This window comes from Musca vetustissima, unplaced genomic scaffold, assembly GCF_032173495.1.
Source record: "Musca vetustissima isolate MV318-11 ecotype Yass unplaced genomic scaffold, APGP_CSIRO_Mvet_v1 utg4395, whole genome shotgun sequence".
Lineage (NCBI taxonomy): Eukaryota > Metazoa > Arthropoda > Insecta > Diptera > Muscidae > Musca > Musca vetustissima.
Window position 1 is genome coordinate 530,093 of NW_026885219.1, and position 21,453 is coordinate 551,545.

At 31.6% G+C, this 21,453-nt stretch overlaps 1 protein-coding gene across 1 annotated transcript in view; it reads left to right on the plus strand.

Annotated features, from left to right (window-relative positions):
• Nucleotides 1–21,151, plus strand: part of LOC133332356 (sodium/potassium-transporting ATPase subunit beta-2) — a 37,368-nt gene extending 16,217 nt beyond the window's left edge. The window contains exons 2-7 of the mRNA XM_061540753.1: nt 8,384–8,524; nt 10,553–10,672; nt 11,167–11,333; nt 11,402–11,512; nt 11,728–11,893; nt 20,670–21,151. Coding sequence (XP_061396737.1) covers nt 8,384–8,524; nt 10,553–10,672; nt 11,167–11,333; nt 11,402–11,512; nt 11,728–11,893; nt 20,670–20,773 — 809 coding nt within the window. The 3' untranslated portion in view covers nt 20,774–21,151. The remainder of the gene's footprint in view (nt 1–8,383; nt 8,525–10,552; nt 10,673–11,166; nt 11,334–11,401; nt 11,513–11,727; nt 11,894–20,669) is intronic.
• Nucleotides 21,152–21,453: the final 302 nt, after the last annotated feature.

The following is a 21,453-nucleotide window of genomic DNA, read 5'->3' on the forward strand; positions in this document are numbered from 1 at the left end:
CGATTTGAATCATAGCCAGGATTTTCGTTATTTTATTTTTTTTTTTTGTATAATTTGTGTTTGCGATTTTGGAAACAAAAATGATTTTAGATAACAATACACAGGGTTACCATACAATGGAGGCTATTTCTCAAAAAAACGTCTATAAGGCATATAAGGATTCCACTCCATTTAAATATATTTATTTATCAACTAATTTACCTATTTCAGGTTATCAGAGTATAAAAAACCTATTGACTGATAATTTTCGAAATTGCTGATATTTTAGAAATTTTTTAGTATTTCGAATTTATTATTTACCATTTCGAAACTGGAATATTATTACGTTATATAACCAATAGCGCTATGACTTGTTTGCAACCTTTTTACATTAGATTCGATAAAATATTAATGATTAGGTGATTTTATACAAAAAACCTTATCCCCATATACATTTGAAATGTTTTTTGTTTATGAGCATTTATACGAATTTTTCTAAACTTTTTTGAGACACTGTAGGCAAGTAGGTCTACAATTAGTTTACACATTGAATAAATCCCGGAGTGATTTCCTCAGATTCAAATTTTATTATTTAAAACAAAAAGTTTCGGCATTTGATGTTGACCGATCATTATCATATAGCCATTCGAACTAGTTCATCAGATCCCTTCCCGGTGTAACATTTGTGATGTTCGGAATATAATAGTGGCCTTTAGAGCGACTAGAAAATCAAAAACTGTCTTGGGTCCATTTCATCCTTCAAAATATCATCCGAATATCACCGAAAGAAATATAACCATCACGATTGGATTAACTATCAAAGTGCGTAGTTTCTACTTGAATTCGAAGTGCAATGTTGCCAACCATGTGAAATATTATAAGGAAAAATTTGACAGATAATCGAGATAAAAACAAAGGTTTTGTTTATTGCATCATGGTAGTACCTAAGCAGAACCATGGCACAATAGTAGTGCATAGTTTCTACTTGAATTCGATGTGCAACCAACCAATAGAAATTTTTCACTCTGACTCGTTTAGCAATTTTATTTTTATTGTGATAAATTGCATTATCTCGATTTGATTGCTAAATCGAGCTCAATTTGCTATAAAAAATTAAATCCATTCAATATTCTCGAAATTCTATGCTAAATCGACACAATTTTAAATACAACATTACAAGATAATTTCAAATACAACCCTGCATTTGTCCCAAAAAAAAAAAAAATAAAATAAAATAAAAAAATAAAAACTTCTCCTTAAAATATACTACAAAATACGATACAGTTCAAATAATTGCCTACAAAAAATATGGTAGCTGATGAAAAATTTATTTTTTTTTTTTTAAATGTCACAGAAATTATGAGACCAGTGAAATATGTATGTATACGTAAACAAACAAGCGCTGACAAATCCACTTCATTTCATTTTAATACGAATCGAAATAATTTCATATACAACTCTGCGTTTGCATCAAAATATTAAATATTAATGACTTCTCCTAGAAGTATGCTACAAAATACGTTACAATTAAAAAATAATTACCTACTCTAGCAGCTGATAAAAAACATATATTTTTTTAAGTTATAATGAATTAAATATTACAACAAATGTTTTATAGAGAACATTTCCTTACAAAATTTTGGAAATTTTGATTGAAAATTGTTCACAGAAACTATGAAACCAGTGAAATGTGTATGTATAAGAAAACAAATAACGGATGACAAATAAACTTTATATCATTTTAACAACAGCTAGGATTTGGTACTTCGATTAAACAATCGAGTTGATTTAGAAGACATAGTCTTTACCGCGCCTTAAGCTCATTGGTTAAACGCCATTTAAGAAATGTTGGCTAAAATTATGCACTATATTAGATGATAAATATAAAACCTATTTTTATTACAGTTTTAAATGTTTTATTTATTTACCTAATTTATCAATATATGCACATTCTGAAATTCCTTAAGGAAGGTCTCCTATATGTCTAATGAATTTTAATTAATTATTTTCAATTATTTTTTGTTTTATAAATAGACGCCTAAATGTATGCTTCATTTTCTTAGAACTCCATCTAAAGGAAAAGTTTGAATTAATACAGTTTAATTGATTCGAGTATAATTTCATGTTTCAAATCAATTTATTTTTTACAAAATTCACCGAAATTCCCATAACATCCCCTCTTTTAAGAAATTCTACACGATGTCGTCACACCAAACAAAAAAGAACAGAACAAGAACAACACAATTGTCAAGTTTATTAAAAAGCATCCATACAAATAATTTCTTTTGACGGCATAACAATAAAAAAACATTATATATACATATGTATATGTATGTATATATTCTAAAAAGGTCTTATATGGCATAAACAATTAAATTGTTGTTGCTATTGGTGGTGGTGTCGCCGCCACCATAACTCAAGCCACATATCTCCTCTATACACGAATGTGAAGACAAAGCAGTTGTTATGATGTTGATGATTACAATGAGCATGCAATACAATTGAGATCAAAAGATGGGCATTTATAATATTTTTTTCATAATTCAAGTGCTTTCATTTTTGTTGTTGTTGGTTTTTTTAGCAGTCCAATTCACTATGTTCAATTAAAAATGGAAAGAAGCATAATTTCACATACTGGAAATTTGTTGTTGTTGTTGTTAAGACCTATGAATAAAATTTAGAATTGTTTAATTTGTTGACTGATAGTAATTTGTGATTTGGGCAACATACATACGTAAATATTGAAAGAAATTTTGAAATTTGTGTATTAATTGTGTTAATGAATTGTCTGTATATATTTAAATGATTCGTTGTTATATTTAAAGTTCAAGGGCAAGTTTTTTTTTATTATTTAGCAATCTATTTTTTGTTGTGTCCAGAGTGGGAGAATTGAAATTGTTTAAAGTTTCGAAACAAAGGCTTGATACATGTGGGCCTCAAATTGAAAATTTGTTTTATAATTGCATATTAATGAGGACTCAAACTAAAATTTAAAAAAAACGTGGCCAAAAATTCCAAATATTAGGAATTATCCCTATATAGGGGCTAACGTAAAAAGTGGGAAAATATATTAAAAAAATCCATTGAAACCCGTTTTATTTTGTAACATACCGAATATTTAGGATACCCTTATATGGGAGCTATACTTAGGTGATCGATATATACCATTCACAATATTAAAAATTCCTGGAAAAGTATTGCGGAGTATATATTGTGAGCTCTGTCGTGATAGACGGACATGGCTAAATCGACATAGAATTTGATTCGGATCAACAATATATGACTAAGGTGAATATATGAAATGACATATTTTATGTACACACCACCTGATTTAAAAGTCCTTTTATGATATTATTTAAAAATCCACGTTTGGTGATCTGATAAGTCTTCAAAAATAATTTGAAATTCAATTATTGTTCAGAAAGTTAATGCTCCAGAACTCCTTCAAAATTTTTCTTTAAAAAATCCACGAATATTTCTTAAGAAGTCTGTCAAAAAATATTCTTTAAAAAATCTATTGCTTCTCAGGAATTCCTTAAAAAATATTCTTTAAGATATTTTGAAGAAAATACTTCGAAATAATTATTTTTAAAAAAAACATGCTTATTGCTCAAGAAGTCCTGCAAAATTTTTATTTTAAAAAATCATGCTTATTATTCAAGAAGTCCTGCAAAAAAATTATTTCAAAAATTCACCCTTATTGCTTAGGAAGTCCTTTCAAAAATATTCTTTAAAAAATACACGTTTATTGTTCTGATGGTCCTTCAAAATATTTTTTTTTAAATCCTCAAAATAATTATTTAAAAAATCCATGTTTAATGCTATAGAAGCCCTTCAAAATAATTATTTAAAAATCCACGATTATTTCTCTGAAGGTACTTCAAAATAATTATTTAAGAAATCCACGCTTATGGCTGTAATAGTCCCTCAAAATAATAATTTAAAAAATCCACGTTAATTGCTCTGAACGTCCCTCCAAATAGTTATTTAAAAAATCCACGTTTATTGTTCTGAAAGTCCCTCAAAAAATTATTTAAAAAACCACGATTATTGAAGATCCTTTCAAAAATATTCTTTAAAAATCCATGCCTATTGTTCAAAACGAACTTTTTAAAATATTCTTTAAAAAATCCACATTTATTGTTCTAGAAGTCCTTCAAAAAAATTGTTCTTTAAAAATCAACGCTTATGACTCAGGAAGTCCTTCAAAAAATATTCCTTAAAAATCAACGCTTATTGCTCATTTAAAAATTCACATTGGTCCTTTAAATAATCCACATTGGTTACCCCCAGATATCGGTGATCTTAAATTAACAAAACTAATTTTTACATCGTTTTGCTGTGACTCTGCAAAGTGTCACATTGCGGCTCCCCTTGGTGCATCATGTCCGCCACCATAACATGAACATTAAGTCAATTGATTTACGTTAAATGTTCAGAGCTCAGCATGGTAGGCCATTAAGTGACATCAAAAAACACTTGGACACGTACACAGGATACACAGGAGTAGAATATAATTTAACTAATGGTGGTCACAGGCCACAGGCAAACTCCAGAGAATAAAGAAACAAAAACTAGGAAAACTAAATCTGCAAGTACTTTGAAATCCACAATGACCTCAAAAGAATAAGAAAAAAAATCTCAAGTTGTGCCATGCAACAACAAAGGCAAAAAATATGGAATAACTTTAAATGTGGCCTAGCACCAGAATCCTTAGCTTTATGGGAGAGCAAAAACAGAAAGGAAGTGGCAAGAAAGAAAAGCGAATAGCGAAGATGAAGCAAAAGCAAACCTGGGGGAAAAATCTATATCAGCTGTATATTTGCTATGAACTTTGACATTTACTGAAGCTTCGTTGTTACACATACACACACACAGAAACTCACAGCAAAGAAAGGTGCGGTAAAAAAAGAGGGCAAACGAATTTCAACAAAACACAATCTCTAAGAATTTTTGTGGTTTAAATAAATCCTTTAATGAACTTTTCGAATATTTTAATTAAAAGCATAAAAATAAGGATTTTATTTCCTCAAAAAAAAAAAAATATTTTTATTATCTGAAAATAGGAAAAAATCCAAATTTCCCCTTTTCAATTTATTTTGTGAAACCCCAAAAAGAGGAACGTAAGGACCTGCGCATTGGCATTTTGTGGATATATTGGAAAAAATTTTCCCTCCTTCCTCACACCTTTCAACATAACGAAAAGAAATCTCTTATATAAACTTACTAATGCGTGAGACTTATACATACCCAGAAAAAACAACAACAGCGACACGAAACCACCAACCAGCCAGCAAATTTCGATGGCTTTGTTGTAGGTCCTGTTTTTTTTCGGCTGCCAGCCTTCTGGCATTTATGGTGTGATGATTGTGTATGTATATGTGGTCTTTGGTTGTTTGTTCCTTTTGCCCCTTCTAGAAATTACGTCACATGTTTGAGGATTTTTTGTGGGCTTTGTTCCTTTTTTTCTGTTGTTGTTGTTGTTGGACAAACAACAATGTTGCCCCACTCTAATCGTGTTAATATATGTTCATCATTGGATTATATCCAACGTTTTTTGTTGTTGCTGTTGTTGTTATTAGTAACTGTTATAAATCAACTCGAACTTGTCATTGAATATCCTTGTCAGAAAAAAATTGGAAAGAGGATATTTATTTTGATTATATTTTTGGAGAGTTTCAGAATTAAATTTGAAAAAATGGAAGACATTAAAATCTATAGAAGTACTACAAAAATATTATTTTAAAAAATCCTATAAAAGTCTTTAAAAATAAGTATTAAAAAATCCTAGGTTATTACTCCGAAAGTCCTTCAAAAATATTCTTAAAAAAATCCTAGATTATTACTCAGAAAGTCCTTCAAAAATATTCTTAAAAAATCCACGCCTATTGCTCAGAAAGTCATTCAAAATATTCTTAAAGAAATCCACGCCTATTGCTCAGAAAGTCATTCAAAAATATTCTTTAAAAAATCAACGCCTATTGCTCAGAAAGTCATTCAAAAATATTCTTAAAAAATACAAGTCTATTGCTCAGAAAGTCCTTCAAAAATATTATTTTAAAAATCCACGCCTATGGCTCTGGAAGTCATTCAAAAATATTCTTTTGAAAATCCACGCCTATTGCTCAGAAAGTCATTCAAAAATATTATTTTGAAAATCCGCGCCTATTTCTCAGAAAGTCCTTCTAAATAATTATTAAAAAACACGCTTATTGGTTGGGAAGTCCTTCAAAATAATTATTTAATATTTATTGACCTAGAAGTCCTTTAAAAATCCACGCTTATTCACCCAGAAATCCTTTAAAAAAATATTATAAAAATCCCTCCATGCTTATTATGTTTCTCTTCTCTCATATGAGCTTCTAATCACTAAATAGCCCTTAATTTATTTTTAATTAATTATTAATTGCCTAACAATCTATCTCTCCATTACCCCAACCACCTTTAGGGTACCCGAAGGGCAACAATATTTGCCTAACAAAGTGATTGTTAATCAGACCTTTCTGTGCCTTTCACAAACCTGCGCTCCCCTCCTTCACCTTATTGAACAACAAAATAAGGACATTTTTTGTTTAGATATAATGGCTAAATGGCTAGGCAAACTCACACACACACATCTATCAAATGACAATAAGGGCACTCACACACAAACACATTTACGAAAAGACAATTTCCTGCACGAAATGACCTTTCAATCACTCTTAATTACATTGACATATATATGAAAGGCCTGATATATATGTAAAACATATACCAACATAGACGGATGGGCACACACATATACCCTTATCCATTTATAAGGATTAATATTGACATGTTTGTGTATGTGTTTGGAATTTATATGGAAAACCATACGCTTCTATTTGTAAATTGAAATGTTAAAAAAGTCCTTAGCCCAAAAAAATAAACAAAAAATGAAAGTGGAAATAAACGTCAATATATCCTAACTGACAAGGGTCCGTTTTTTATAGGCATGAAGCAATAAAATGATATCAAAAATGTTATGTATGGGAAATGGCATGTGTGCCGAAGAGAAAGGAGGGACCGAATACACCATGTTTTTTTACTTTCATTTCTGTTTGCCAAGAGTCATTAATCAGAGCCACATCATCACAAAGTTTGTTGACGCCATTGTTTGACAGTACAATTGTTTTGGTAAGGGGACAAAGCAGGTAAGTTACATTTTTCAAAAACAATTATTTAAAAGATCCACGCTTATCGGTCCAAAAGCTCTTCAAAAAATTATTTTAAAAATCAACGCTTATTGGTCTTAAGCCCTTCAAACAAATTAAAATCCATGTTTATTGGTCTATAAGCCCTTAAAAAAATATATTTAAAAAATCCACGCTTATTGGTCTAAAAGCCCTTCAAAAAAATTATTTAAAAAATCCAAGTTTATTTGCCTATGAGTCCTTCAAAATAATTATTAAAAAAATCACGTTTATTGGTCTATAAATCCTTCAAAATAATTATTTTGAAAATCCACGCTTATTGGTCTAAAAGTCCTTCAAGGTCCCTCAAAATAATTACTTAAAAACCAAACGCTTACTGCCTTAAAAGTCCTTCGAAATAATTAGAAGCCATTTCAAAATAAATATTTATAGCTCTGACAGTCCTTAAAAATGATGTATATTATCTGAGAAGCTCTCATAGAATATTGCAAGAAATCCTTTAGTTAATCTTGCGCGCCACTTCCATCTTTTTATTCCTACCATCAATTTCCTTTCGAATGCAGAATTTTCCACTTTTGTAATTATAATTCGATTTAGCAGCAATATAAATATATTGACATTGGCTTACTACAAAATCGAGCTAAATTGCTATTCTTGCACCTTACACCCCAACCGGTAATCCTTCAAACCACCGCCATGAAGCCGCATTTAAATATTTAAAATCGCATTAAAAAATAATCTACGATGTTCTAAGCGAAAACGGGACAAAATAGAGAAAGCTAATAGCATATAGGATACAGCAACAACAGCAAAAAAATAAAAATAAGCTCAAGATTTGCTATTCAAATGCTAAAGCAACATCTTCACAATACCCAGACCGCCCAGGCCACGGGGGTTGGGTGTTTAAAAGAGATAAAGTTAAAATGTTAATTAAATTGCGAAATAAACATGAATCGAGTGGAGGGATAACTAAAGTGAGAGGGGAGAACGTGTTTGGCTTAAAATAACCTAATGCCTACGGTGTAATTTGTTATGATATTTAATTAATTCAGTTACGTTCAGCATTTTTATTTCTTTTTTTTCTTATTTCTTAATGACATTGGCATCAGCAAAAAATAGAAAATGATAAATAAATAAAATTATCATAATTTTGAATTTAAATACCTAAATATATGACTGTCATAATTAATTACATATTTCTTCTTCTTCTCTCATTTCTCTTCTATTTATAGCGAAAATTCTGATATTTTATGTTATATTCTATGCGGCATTAACTGGATTCTTTGCTGCCATGTTAGCTGTATTTTATCAAACTTTGGAAGTAGACAAACCCAAATGGACACTGGATAATGGTTTAATCGGATCAAATCCTGGTAAGTAAATAAAAACTTTTTACAATAATATTAGTATTAATATAATTAATATTAGTATTAATATAATAACGTTGGGCGCCATAATTTCCTTCGAATTTATTTATTAAATGTAGACACACACCTTTATGAACCTTTGACGCCAAAGCGTTACTTCGACCACATTTTTTTTATTTACTTTATTTATTTTTTTGGCGAAAGCAATTTAATTAGCTAATTGGATTTTTGGTTTCAAACATTTGGGTTAGTTAAATGGCTAAATCCTATAAACATTTCACTTTGATTAAGTGTATGTCTTTATCATGCAATTGTTCGAATGCCATTAATGTGTTTGCGTGTACCTCAGTTTTGAAAATGAAATTAAAGATTTTATTATTGGATTTTTGGGTATGATATAATACGTTTTGATACGTTGGGCGCCAAAATGTGGTGGAGTAGTTAATAAATATATAAGCATACAGATATTGGCCCCAATATGAGACGGAAGTCACCCAACATGACTTATTTGAAAATCATCACTCATAAAAAGTCCATGCAGCCACTGTGTAATATATATATTATTTGTACATAGAATGTCATTTTTTAAAATCATATTCAAAAAGTAGTTTTTGTCAAAATTTCATCCGCCTCTCGGACACTTTAGAGAGGAAATTTTGGTGAAGTTGTTCTCAGATAATATTAAATACTTTTAAGATGTTGGGCGCCAAACCAAAATAAGTGTCTTATAGCTCCAAAAGTATCTGAAGTAGTCCTATATATTTTTTTAAATCAAAACTGAACTCCACAACCTGATTTTTTTTGAAATCATCAATCATAAAAAACCCATGCTTAAAAAACGTTGGGCGCCACTGTGTGATATATACGTTACATGTACATAGAATATGATGGATTAATACCATGGTCAGGAAGTAATTTTCCATAAGTGAATTTTCCTAAACTTTACAGAGGAACTTTTGGTTAAGTTGTTCTCAGATAATATTAAATATTTTGGGATGTTAGGGGCCAAACTAAAATGTGAGCCTTATAGTTCCAAAAGTCTCTCAAGAAGCCCTATGTGTTTCTGTTGGATTCGTCGCAATTTCACAGAAGACGTATTGATGAGTTCAATATTTAATATTTCTTCTTTAAAGCGCCGTAGGAATTGCTACAGTTTAGGTTATGTAAGGATGACAATGTCAGAAGTGGAATGTTTTGTGTTATAGGAAGGCATATAAAAATAAACTAAGTGATTTCTCTGATTATCGCATAAAGGACCATATTGCGGTGTGATAGAAGAGGTTAAATTCTGATTTTCTACACCTTAAAGAAGATTTGTTGTTGCAACACACACACACAATTGACTGAGGTGACAGACCGTGGTCGAGTAAGACTACGGTCGTTTCGGATCGTACACCCCACCCCTTTAATAAAAGTGGGATTAGTCTGTGTCTGGTAGAAGTGTTTTACATGCATAGGTATACTTGTTATTTTGCAACCCAGAACTAAAATTGTGAATATTTGGTTGAAAAATAAATGTTATTTACGTTGGGCGCCATATTTGCATTATATAATGTTGGGCGCCATTTTTTATAAATAATATTTGTGACATCAACGTTTTTTTATTATTTAAACGTCGAGGTAGGAAATTGTGTAGCGTGTCCATTCACATTTGTAATTAAAAGTGAGGTGCGAAGTATTCACGTTGGGCGCCAAATTACAAATTTAATCGATGCTTTAAGTATTTTGCAATTGGGATCTATATTTGGTTATTTATATGAATTGCGATTATGTGGGCGTCAAACTACAAATTTAATCGATGATTTAAGTATTTTGCAATTGGGATCTATATTTGGTTACCAGATGAATTGCGATTATGTTAGGCGCCAGCATTAGTTCGAAGATTATTTGTATTTTCGGAAATCTAATTCATATGTAAATGTCACGTGGGGGCATATTTTATATTTGCTAATTGTGATATTTATATTTTTTATTTTGTTTTTTTTTTTAAAGTCCTTACTAATTGCTGTTCTTTAATTTGTTTTTCCTTTACAGGTCTTGGTTTTCGGCCAATGCCCCCAGAGGTCAATGTCGAAAGTACTTTAGTGTGGTATGAATCCTCCAGGCCTGACAACTACAAATACTGGGTTGAGGAAACTGCCAGATTTTTAAAAGGTAAGCGCAAGTCCTACACACCGCCCGTCCTTCCTTTACATTCCAGGGTCCATAATGTGTTAACAACTATCGACATGTTTTTGGTATTGATTTTTTTCTTTGATTTGATTTTGTGGGGAAAATTAATTTTGAAAATTTAATTTTGTTTTATTTTTAAATTTGAATTTTTGTTCCGATGAAAGCGGTTTCATTTAGTAAGTATAATGAAAATGAATACAACATTTTTTTGAAAGTAATTGTCTAGAAGAAATGGAGAGCATTTAATGAAAATACCTAACCAAGAAGTAATATCATGCTCGTCGAATTCCTACCCTTTTGAAAGCCTAAAATTATGCTATACTTTTTATATAAAATTAAATTTGGGATATTTTTGATTTCACATTTTTTGTATGATTTTGATTTTATACTTTTTTACTAGTATTTAAAAAAATATATATATTTTAAATATCAGTTACTAATTTTATTTGTCCGTCCTCCCTGGGAAAACACTTTAGCCTATGATGATTTACCCAAAGGCAACCAAGTAAACTGCTCATTTGAAAATCCACCACCACCTGGCAAAGTTTGTGGCATTGATCGTGCTCAATTTGCTCCCTGCACTGAGGAAAATAACTTTGGCTACAATCTTGCCAGACCCTGTATATTCCTCAAGTTGAACAAGGTATGTGTAACTGAATCTAGATAATAAATTTGTGTATGGCTAATGCTAATGCTTGCTTTTTCTTATAGATCTACAACTGGGTTCCTGAAATTTACAACGACACAAAGACAGTACCCGAACACATGCCAGCTGAGTTGAAACGACACATCACAGAAAAGAATAGTTTGAGACCACATGAGGTAAGTTTTTTGGGCAGGAAAGTCGACCTCTGAGACTTTTTAGGATAGATTTACAGATTTTTCATCCCAAAAAAATTTAATTTAAAATTTGTAATTCTCTCCAAATAAATCCAGCCGTTCAAAAATGGGGTCTTGAAACAATGACCCTTAATCTAATATTTTTTTTAATTTATTTCTAATAATTATTATTTCAATTTATTTATTTTTTATTACAGACCAACGTTGTCTGGGTATCCTGCGAAGGTGAAAATCCTGCTGATGTTGAAAATATTAAAGCCCGTGACTATTATCCACGCATGGGTTTCCCATGGTTCTATTTCCCATTCAAAAATATTGAAGGTTATGTACCACCCATTGTTGCTGTGCAATTTACTGTCGAAAGTAAGTATTGACATACATTTATTTACTGATTCATAAAATTAGATTTTGAAAATTGTGGGGACCCGAAATTGAAATTGAGTAAACAATTATTTATTGGCGAGTAGACAACCTATCAAGGCTTTCAGATTACTTTTTTAAATGATACCTTTGTTAAGTTTACGTTGCTCTAAATATCCGCATCACGATGCCAATTCAAATATTAAGAATTACAGATAAAATCATGTTAGTTATTTTGATGATAGGACAAAAATTGGATGTTATGGTATGTAATGTGAACTATTTGTAACGTCTAACGTATTTTCCAATCAGGACTTGGGATTTTGAAATATAATATTTAATTTTCTCGTTGGGGGCCAACTATTTGAAGCATCAAATTCTTTGATACTTCTAATAATAATCCAAGGTAGAAACTGTGAAGTGATATATTTCATCCCAATATTATATTAATATATGTCTAATTTTTTATGTTGGGCGCCATATTATTAAAAGTATAAACTCTATTCCTCCAAAACTATTCTCAAAAATCAAAACCTATACTCGCCCTTAAAATGCAGACCTATATTTATAATTATTTATGTTGGGCGCCATATTATTAAAAGCATAAGTTCCAGTTCTTCTAAAACTATTCTCGAAAATTTAAGCCTATAATTAAAATTCAGGCCTACATTCTAAATTCTTTGATAAAAATTATGTTTATTTAGTTTTAATATGGAAGCTAAAATACGTTAGATTTTTATTCTGAAAATGTCCGAGATATGTGAACTGCTTGTAATGTCTAAAATTTTTATATTTTCCAATAAAGACTGACGATTTTGAAGTATAGCATTTCACTTTTTACGTTGGGCGCCAACTATTTGAAATATCAACAAAATCCAAGGTGAAAACTTTGGAGTGATATATTTCATGCCAATATTAAATTTATAGGTCCTTAATTAATTATGTTGGGAGCCATATTATAAAAAAGTATAAGTTCTAGTCCTTTTTAAACTATTTTAAACCAGTGAGCGGAGCAGTATAGTCGGACGGAGCCGACCATATGATACCCTACACAACTTCGACGAAAATCTAACTTTCTTTGGTTCTATATTCTGAGCATGGACACTATTTCGCGATATTTGCACCCTCCCTTCACCGTGGGTTGTGTTGTGATGTTCGGACTATACACCGACTCGAAAACACACAAAAAATTAAGTTTTCGGTCCACTTCATCCCAAAATTATTATCTCATCATCGCCGAAAATTATAGGCGTTGTCCTTGACCATAACTGGAACCTCATGGAACCTATCAAAGCAATCAGCTCTATATCTCCGCCCTCCAGTGTGGTAATGGTTTACTAAATAATATCTAAATACGTATGCATCTGAAAATATGTACGTGCAACTCCGTCATCCGAGTACATACGACAATATATTTGGTATCAATTTAAAGGCCAAACTCTCCTCTTGGATATATTATCAACTTCTCGGGTCTATGTCCTTCAGGAGTAAATATATACGCTATATAATACAAATTTTGTAATTTTTCACACAAAAGTCAGGGTCCATTTGACACGCTAAATATTGACCGATCTTTATCAAAACAGGCATGCTTATTCTTTGGCCCGATCCCCTTCTCCATGTAAAATTTCGCGATGTTCGGGCTATAATTGCGGCCTCTGGAGCGACCAGAAAAACCGACAAAAATTTAGTATTTGGTCCATTTCATCCCCTACATATTAAGCGATCTCCAGCAAAAACAACAGGGGTCTTCATTGGCCAGAACCCAACCTACATGCAAAATTTCGTGAAGATTGGTCCATAACTGTGGCCTGTATCGTGTTTACAAATTATAATGGACAGACGGACGGACGGACACACATGTCTAGATCGACTCAGCTAGTCGAGATATGACGATCGGTATACATAAAGGTGGGTCTAGGACCAATATTTCGCGGTGTTACAAACTTTTGGGGCTGCACAAAGCTATAATACCCTGACAACATAGTTGTGTACGGTATAAAAATTGAAGCCTATAATCGGTCTTCCTTAAATGCAGGCCTATGTTTCTAATTTTCTGACAAGAATCGTATTTTTACGTTGGGGGCTAACTATTTGGTATTTTGAAATTCAAGTTGAAAATTTTGGAGTTATGTATTTAATGTTAATATTAAATTTACAGATGCTTTGTAATTTATTATTAAACAAATAAGTTCTAGTCCTTCTTAACCTATTCACAAAAATTTTAGCACAAGATTTTCTTACCAAAGTAAAAATGCTTGAAAATATATTTTTCTTAGCTTTGAGGTGAGCGTTAAGATTTGATTCCAAGCCAAAGATCCGAAATTCGCGTCGAGAATGAATCTCGTCGATAATACTCCTGCGAGGTGGAAACCAAATCGAGTATATTCTATTTTACTATGTGACTCGAATAATAAGTAGCGCATTACACTTCAACCGTTTTCGAGTGCACCGTTACCGAATCTTTCATTCCAATATTTAATTTATTAGTGCACACCTTTATGTTGGGCGCCAGTTTATTAGAAATGTGATAAAAAAAGTGTCATATTGCGATTATTCCAAAAAGACACGCATGAACCTCATAGAATAGATTTTCAAAAAAAAAAATCCTTGCTTCTTAAAAACTTTAAAAAATCATTTTAAAAGATCCATGCTTTGACTGGTTTTGGAAAAAAAATATTTTAAAATGACCTTGCTTTGTACATATAAGCTTCTACAATGAGCCCAAAAAATCGATCGAAACCTTGAATAAGCCTGAACCATATTCTTAATAAATTGATGGTTCGAGTGGGAGCTAAATAGGCTCGAAGCATGAAAAATTTAATAAATGTAAAATATTCTTTGTTTTCAAGTTGGCCGCCGATTTTTTTTATATTTTATGACATTTACGATTGTGTATACTTAGTAGTCCAGGACGAATGTTATATGGTAGAATCTTTCATGCCTATATTTAATTGATTAGTGCACATCTATATGTTGGGCGCCATTTTATTACAAATGTGATAAAAAGTGTTAGTCATTCTGAAACTATTCGAAAAATTTGAATTTGATAGGACTTCGAACACATTTTTTTAAAAAATCCATGTTTGTAGTGGTCTTCAAAAATATGTATTAAAAAAGTCAACTTTTTGTTATTAAAATATTTTAAAAATGCAAACTTCTGAAATGTCTATGTATTTGTATGTCTATGTATTTTGATAAAAAAAAACTCTTCGTATAAGCCCAAAAAATATTCCAAAAAATTACTTCATCAATTCTTCTGATAGTCCTTTAAAAAAAAGATTTAAAAATATCTATCAGCCAACGAGCTAATACTGTTATTAGCCAACTTTATTATAAATTTGTGTCATCAGTAATGGGCATAGAGAATGTGAGATTTTCTTCCCCTTTGTAATGGTCATATTTGTTGGATTTTGTTTCCACCTACTTTTCGGTCAATTAATACATTACAATAAAATAGCAAATAAATAGTAATTATATACGATTAAGGGTGAAATAAAGTAAAAGGAAGAAGAAATTACAGAGGAAAATCAATATGTTCCATACTTTGGGGTTTATGATTATATATATCAGCCTGTGGGGGTATTACACTTATCCTGACTTTTGTATGCAATTTGGGTAATTCCGAATTTTCCAAGAAATTGACATTTTATGGGGAAGATATCTGAGATGATAGTTAATCTAAGACAAGAATAAATATTAAGGTCTGCCAATTGTAGACCACGATTCACAAATCGAATACATTTTTATCGACGATTTTACCATGTGTGGAGAAGGCACCAGAATATGTTAATTTAAGTTTGAAGGACATATTACTATATGTGCAAATTTGGGATAAAATCGGTTGTTCCCAGCCTGTTAGATTGGCAAAAAGGACAAATCGACTTCAAACAATCGGAAACAAATTTAGTCGAAAGAAACTTGTGGTCTACGAGAAATATTTCGATGAGACATACATTTTTGTCGTAGCAATGTGTATTTACCCTTATTAGTCATAAGGCTGATGGTATAAAAATATTACCGTTGGTAATAAATGTTTCATTCAAGAATTTTCTTTCAAATAACATGATTTTTCGCAAGATTAAATATTTAATTTAATTTATGTTTTTTTGTTTGCTTCATTTAAACGTTTTAATTCCGTTTTATGTTTGTATGTACTTTTTTACCTGATGGTGTTACGTATTGTATGCATGATGACATATTAACCTGATTCCTGGTACATACAAGCCACGAACGCCGACGTTCATAGCAAAAATAAAACCACACAAAAAACGAAGAAAATGCACATGGCTAAAAGTCAAATTTTAGCCGTAACAACCAACACCACCTCCAGTATCACCACCACCCTGTTTTGAACATTTTGATACAGTTGTTGTTGTTCTTCTTCTTTTTTATTTTATATAACAATTGTTTTCCGCTGAGTTCAACTTTTCTTTTTTTCTGGTATTTAACTACCACTTTAAATGGTTAAGTAGATGGAAGGCGGAAGGGGAGAGAGTGGAGTGGGCGTATGTATGGCTTTTCATATGATTTTGAGTTAACTCAGGAAATTGTTATTGTTTTTTTTTTTTGATGATTTCTGTGTTTCCTTTTCGACTTAAGTAGAGTGGAAGATTAATATGTTGTGTGTGTTTATTTTTTAGTTATTTATGCGAAAAATAAATGAAAACAATTTCCTAGCATTTATTTTAATTATTATAGTAATTTTCTTTTAGTACGGAATTATGGTTTCATTTTTAATAACCCATAAACCCAAAATCCTAGAAAATTATATTGTTTCCTATGTCATAGTTATTTGTTTTGCTTCTTTACTAAACATCGTTTTTGTTAATTGTATATAATTACCATTTATATTAACATATACATATTTCTATTTTTTGGTTAAATTTATTGGACCATTAATTGCCCGGAAAATAGGCGGAAACTAAAACTAAACTAAAAACAAATAATTTGGCCATTTCAAAGGCAAAGAGGAATCTCATTTGTCTATGCCTTCTAATGATAGCGAGGATTTATTGCAAAGTGGGCTAATAGCTATAAGTATCCATTAAGGGAGGATATGGCAAATAAATATGCATACACCACTACCACAATATTTTTTGAGCGACTGTAATATATATTTTGGGGTGTTGAGTATGCTCTTATTTAACGATATTTTTCAAGGAATATCGGAGCCATAGGCTTTTTAAGAAAAAAATCAACAATTATAAACTATTTATCAGAAATGGTAATAGTCTTGCAAATGGCGCCCAACATAGAAGAGTATGCTCCTTTTTAAGAACATTTATACAATAAATATCAAATCCCCAGCCTTGAATTTATTAGAAAAAAATAATTCAGTTTTTATTGACAAATTATAAAAGATAATAGTATTGGAAAATGGCGCCCAACGTAAAAGATTATGCTTCTGCCAATTCAATACTTCAATGGTGATAATTTTCGCTCGGGGCTGTCACAAATAGTCAAAGGCTATCAGAAATATATGCTTGATATTTTCAGAATAATTTTCCTAACTTATTCTACAATCTTACTTCACAAAGTATTGTATACCTTTTTTGCAGGCTACGTTTTCAGAGAATATCGAAGCGTTTAGTTTATTTTTACAATTTTCTTAATTTTTACACATATTTTGGGTTCAAATTAGAAATTTTTTCCAAAACATGGGTCTCGATTAGGTCCTCTTTAAACCATTTAAATCGCAGAGAACACACCTTAAACTATTCAAAATTAAATCTTTTCCGAAAGTTTGCTAACCGGTTTTCTCCCACCTCCCCCAATTTTACGTTATCTTTTATATCCTTCTGTTCAATAGCATTTGAACAGATGAACAAAGTTGAACAGAAATTTCATTATGACTCGAGGAAGTAGTGACAGGATGAATGAATAGAACAAAATGAAACTTTCACACCAAACCCCTTTCCGCTCCCCCTTTCTCTCTCGTTCTCTCGGTTGTCAGTGGGGTTTTTTCCAAATGTCCATTGCCATTGATTTCATTCGAATGGTGTCAACATATTTTTTGTAAACGCTTCTAAAACAAAATTGTACAAAAGGATTGGCTGTCTTTCTTCCTTTTTCCTCCTCATGCTGGTGCTCTTGTTCTTCTTTTATTGCTTTAAGCTAAGCTAAAGTGATGAACAGAAAAGATAGAACCCATAACAGGATATCCTTTAAAAAATGTTTTTACACAAAAAATTTTTACACATCAATAATGTTTTTATGTTTCGTTGTGATGGTGATAGTTGTTGTTGTTTTTTGGTTGTGGATTTTCAACTAACATAGGTTTACAATAGACATGTTTAGATAAGGACATTTTGGTTTTAAATTTCAGAAATTTATTTGAGAAAAAAATCAAATTTAATTTAAAAAAAATAAATTAAATTAGTCCTTCCAAAAACTTCACGCTTATGGACCAGTTAGCCCTTCCAAAAAATATTATTTAAAAAATCTACTCTTATGGACCGGTTAGTCCTTCCAAAAATAATCTTTAAAAATCTACGCTTATTGACCGGTCCAGGCCGGTATATTCTTTGAAAATCCACGCTCGTGGACCGGTCCGGTATATTCTTTGAAAATCCACGCTCGTGTACCGGTCCGGTATATTCTTTAAAAATCCACGCTTATGGACTGGTTAGCCTTTCAAAATATTCTATAAAATATACGCACATAAAACTGTTAGTCCTTCAAAAAAAAAAAAAAAAAAAAAATACTTTTAAAAAATCCACCCTTAGGGTTTTGATGGTTCTTCCAAAAATATTCTTTAAAAATCCACGCTTAGTGATCTGCTAGTCCTTGAAAAATATTCTTTAAAATCCACGCTTATGGACCGGCTAGTCTCGCAATTGATTTGAAAACCCTTAAAAATAATATTCAAAATCTTAACATAAAATGTGGCGCCCAACGTAGAAACTATATATGTTTATGTTATTTAAAAAACCCACTAGTATGCATATATCATTGAAAAAAATTGTATTCAATTCGTAATATAAAATTCGAAAAACTATATAGGTTCGTATATGTGATGAGGATCTCTATAGAGGTTCGCGCAGGTTGTGATGACCTCTATAAAGGTCCCTATAGGTGATAATGAGCTCCACAGAGGTCCGTATTGGTTGTGAGGAACTCTATATATGTGGTGAGAGCATCATCGGGGTTCGAGTTGCTCAACAGAGGTCCGTATAGGTTTTTAGGAGCTGTATAAAGGTTTTTATTGGTGGTGAGGAACTATACAGAGGTCCGTATAGGTTTTTAGGAGATCTATAAAGGTCTTTATTGGTGGTGAGGAGCTTTATAGAGATCCATATAGGTGCTTGGATGCTCTACAGAGTTTCGTAAGGTCGTGAGGAGCTCTATAAAGTTCTGTATAGGAGGTGAGGGGCCTATATAGGTCCATATAGGTTGTGGAGATAACTAAATTGGAGCGTATATGTGGTGAAGAGCTTTATACAGTTCCATATAGGTTGTAAGGAGCTGTATAGTGTGTATATAGGTTGTGTGGAGCTCTATAAAGGTTTGTATAGGTGGTGTATAGTTTCATGGAAGTACGTATGTATGGTGAGGAGCTCTACAGAAGTCCGTATAAGTAGTGAATCCGGGATAACTAAATAGCTCCATATAGGTGGTGAGAAGCTGTGTAGTGGTTCATATAGGGTGTGTGGATTTCTATAGCCGTTCGTAAAGGTGGTGAGGAGCTCTTCTGAGGCCAAAAAATGGATAGGGCTTTATAGAGGTCCACATCGGGGGTGAAGAGGTCCGTATAGGTTGTGCGGATCTCTGAATAGGAGCGTATAGGTGGCGAGAAGCTCTATAAAGATCCGTATATGTGGTGAGGAACTCAATAGAGATCCCAGTAGGTGATGAGTAGCTCCATAGAGGTCCGTATAGGTTGTGAACAGCTCTATAGAGGTCCGTTTAGGTGGTGGGGATCTCTTAATAGGTGGTGAGTTTCTCTATTATGGTCCGTATAGGAGGTGAGGAGCTCTATAGAGGTCCGTATTGGTTGTGAACAGCTCTATAGAGGTCCGTATAGGTTGTGAACAGCTCTATAGATGTATCTGTAGGTAGTGAGTAGCTTCAGGGAGGTCTGTAAGGAGCTCTATAAAGGTCCGTGTAGGATGTGCGGAGCTCTATAGATGTCCCTGTAGGAGGTGAGGATTTCTCTAGTGGTTCGTATAGGTGATGAAAAGCCCTATAGAAGTCCCTTCGGTTTGACTTGGGCATTTAACATAAAATTTAAATCTTCCCAAATTGTATCACTTTGATAGTTCTTTAAAAATATTCTTTAGTAAAGTAATGACCGGATTTCTCCCCTCCATTTCTTAAAAATAAATCACTTTATATTTAAATATCGATTTTTTACAATTCTTTTTCAACCATGAATACATAAATCAATATACATATGTGCACTTGTATGTGTGTCATCCATGTTTGACTGCAAAATAACTCACGCTGCTGTTCATCGTATTGAGGTTGAATAGTAAATTTTCTTTTTTTCTATCTGCCGTTTGTCTTTTTTCCACGAAAAAGTTGGTGGGTTAGGGGGAGGGAAAACTTTTAATATCACATGTCAACGGCGAAGTGTAATGGAATTTTGTTACTGTATGTGTACCAAAGAAAAAGAAACTACAACAAAAAAACTTTGTTAACTTATTTACATGGAAAGTAGTTTTGTGGCAACGAAAAAAAAAATTGGGATCATGATTTTGATTTCTTCCAGAAAATTTAAAATGTATATTTACACAAAATATTAATTTTCTCTTCTGTATTTTTTGTGCTCTTTCAGCTGGTGTCTTAATCAATATTGAATGCAAAGCCTGGGCTCGTAACATCCATCACGATCGTTCAGAAAGGAGAGGATCCGTCCACTTCGAGTTGATGGTTGATTAAGAACAAACAACAACTAATCAAGATAATCTGCAATTGCTACAGCAACAACAACAACAAAAACTGCATACAGAACAGCAACAAGAACAGCATAAAGAGCATCAGAAGCAGCAACAGCAGAATAGCAACAATGAAATAAATAATACTACAACAACATCAACCAGAACAACAAAAACAGCAGCAGCAGCAACAACAACAGCAAATATGGAAGGTTTTTAAGTAATACAAAAAAAGAAGAAAAAACACAAATAACAAAAAAAAAATTAGAACAAAAAACCAACTGTAAGAAATTTAAAACAAAAACAAAAAAATTCTAAACCCTAAACGCAAAGCATTATTTCAAATCCAAAAAATAATGCAACGAAAATAAATGGAATAAAATAATAATAAAAAACACACACACAGAAAAGATTACAGCAAAAACCAAAGATGCAAAACAAATAATAAAAAAACAACTATAAAAAATGAAAGAAAAAATTATAACAAAAAAACAAACAGACCTAAAATGATGAAAAAAAATATAAAAAATAGCAAAAAACTAAGTAAAATCTTTAGAAACTAATAACAACAACAAGAACAACAAACCAAGTTGAAATAAAAAAATACATGCTTAATTTTTGAGACAGATTTAAAAGTAAAAAAAAAGAAGAAGAGAAGAAACCACAAAACAATACAAACAAAAA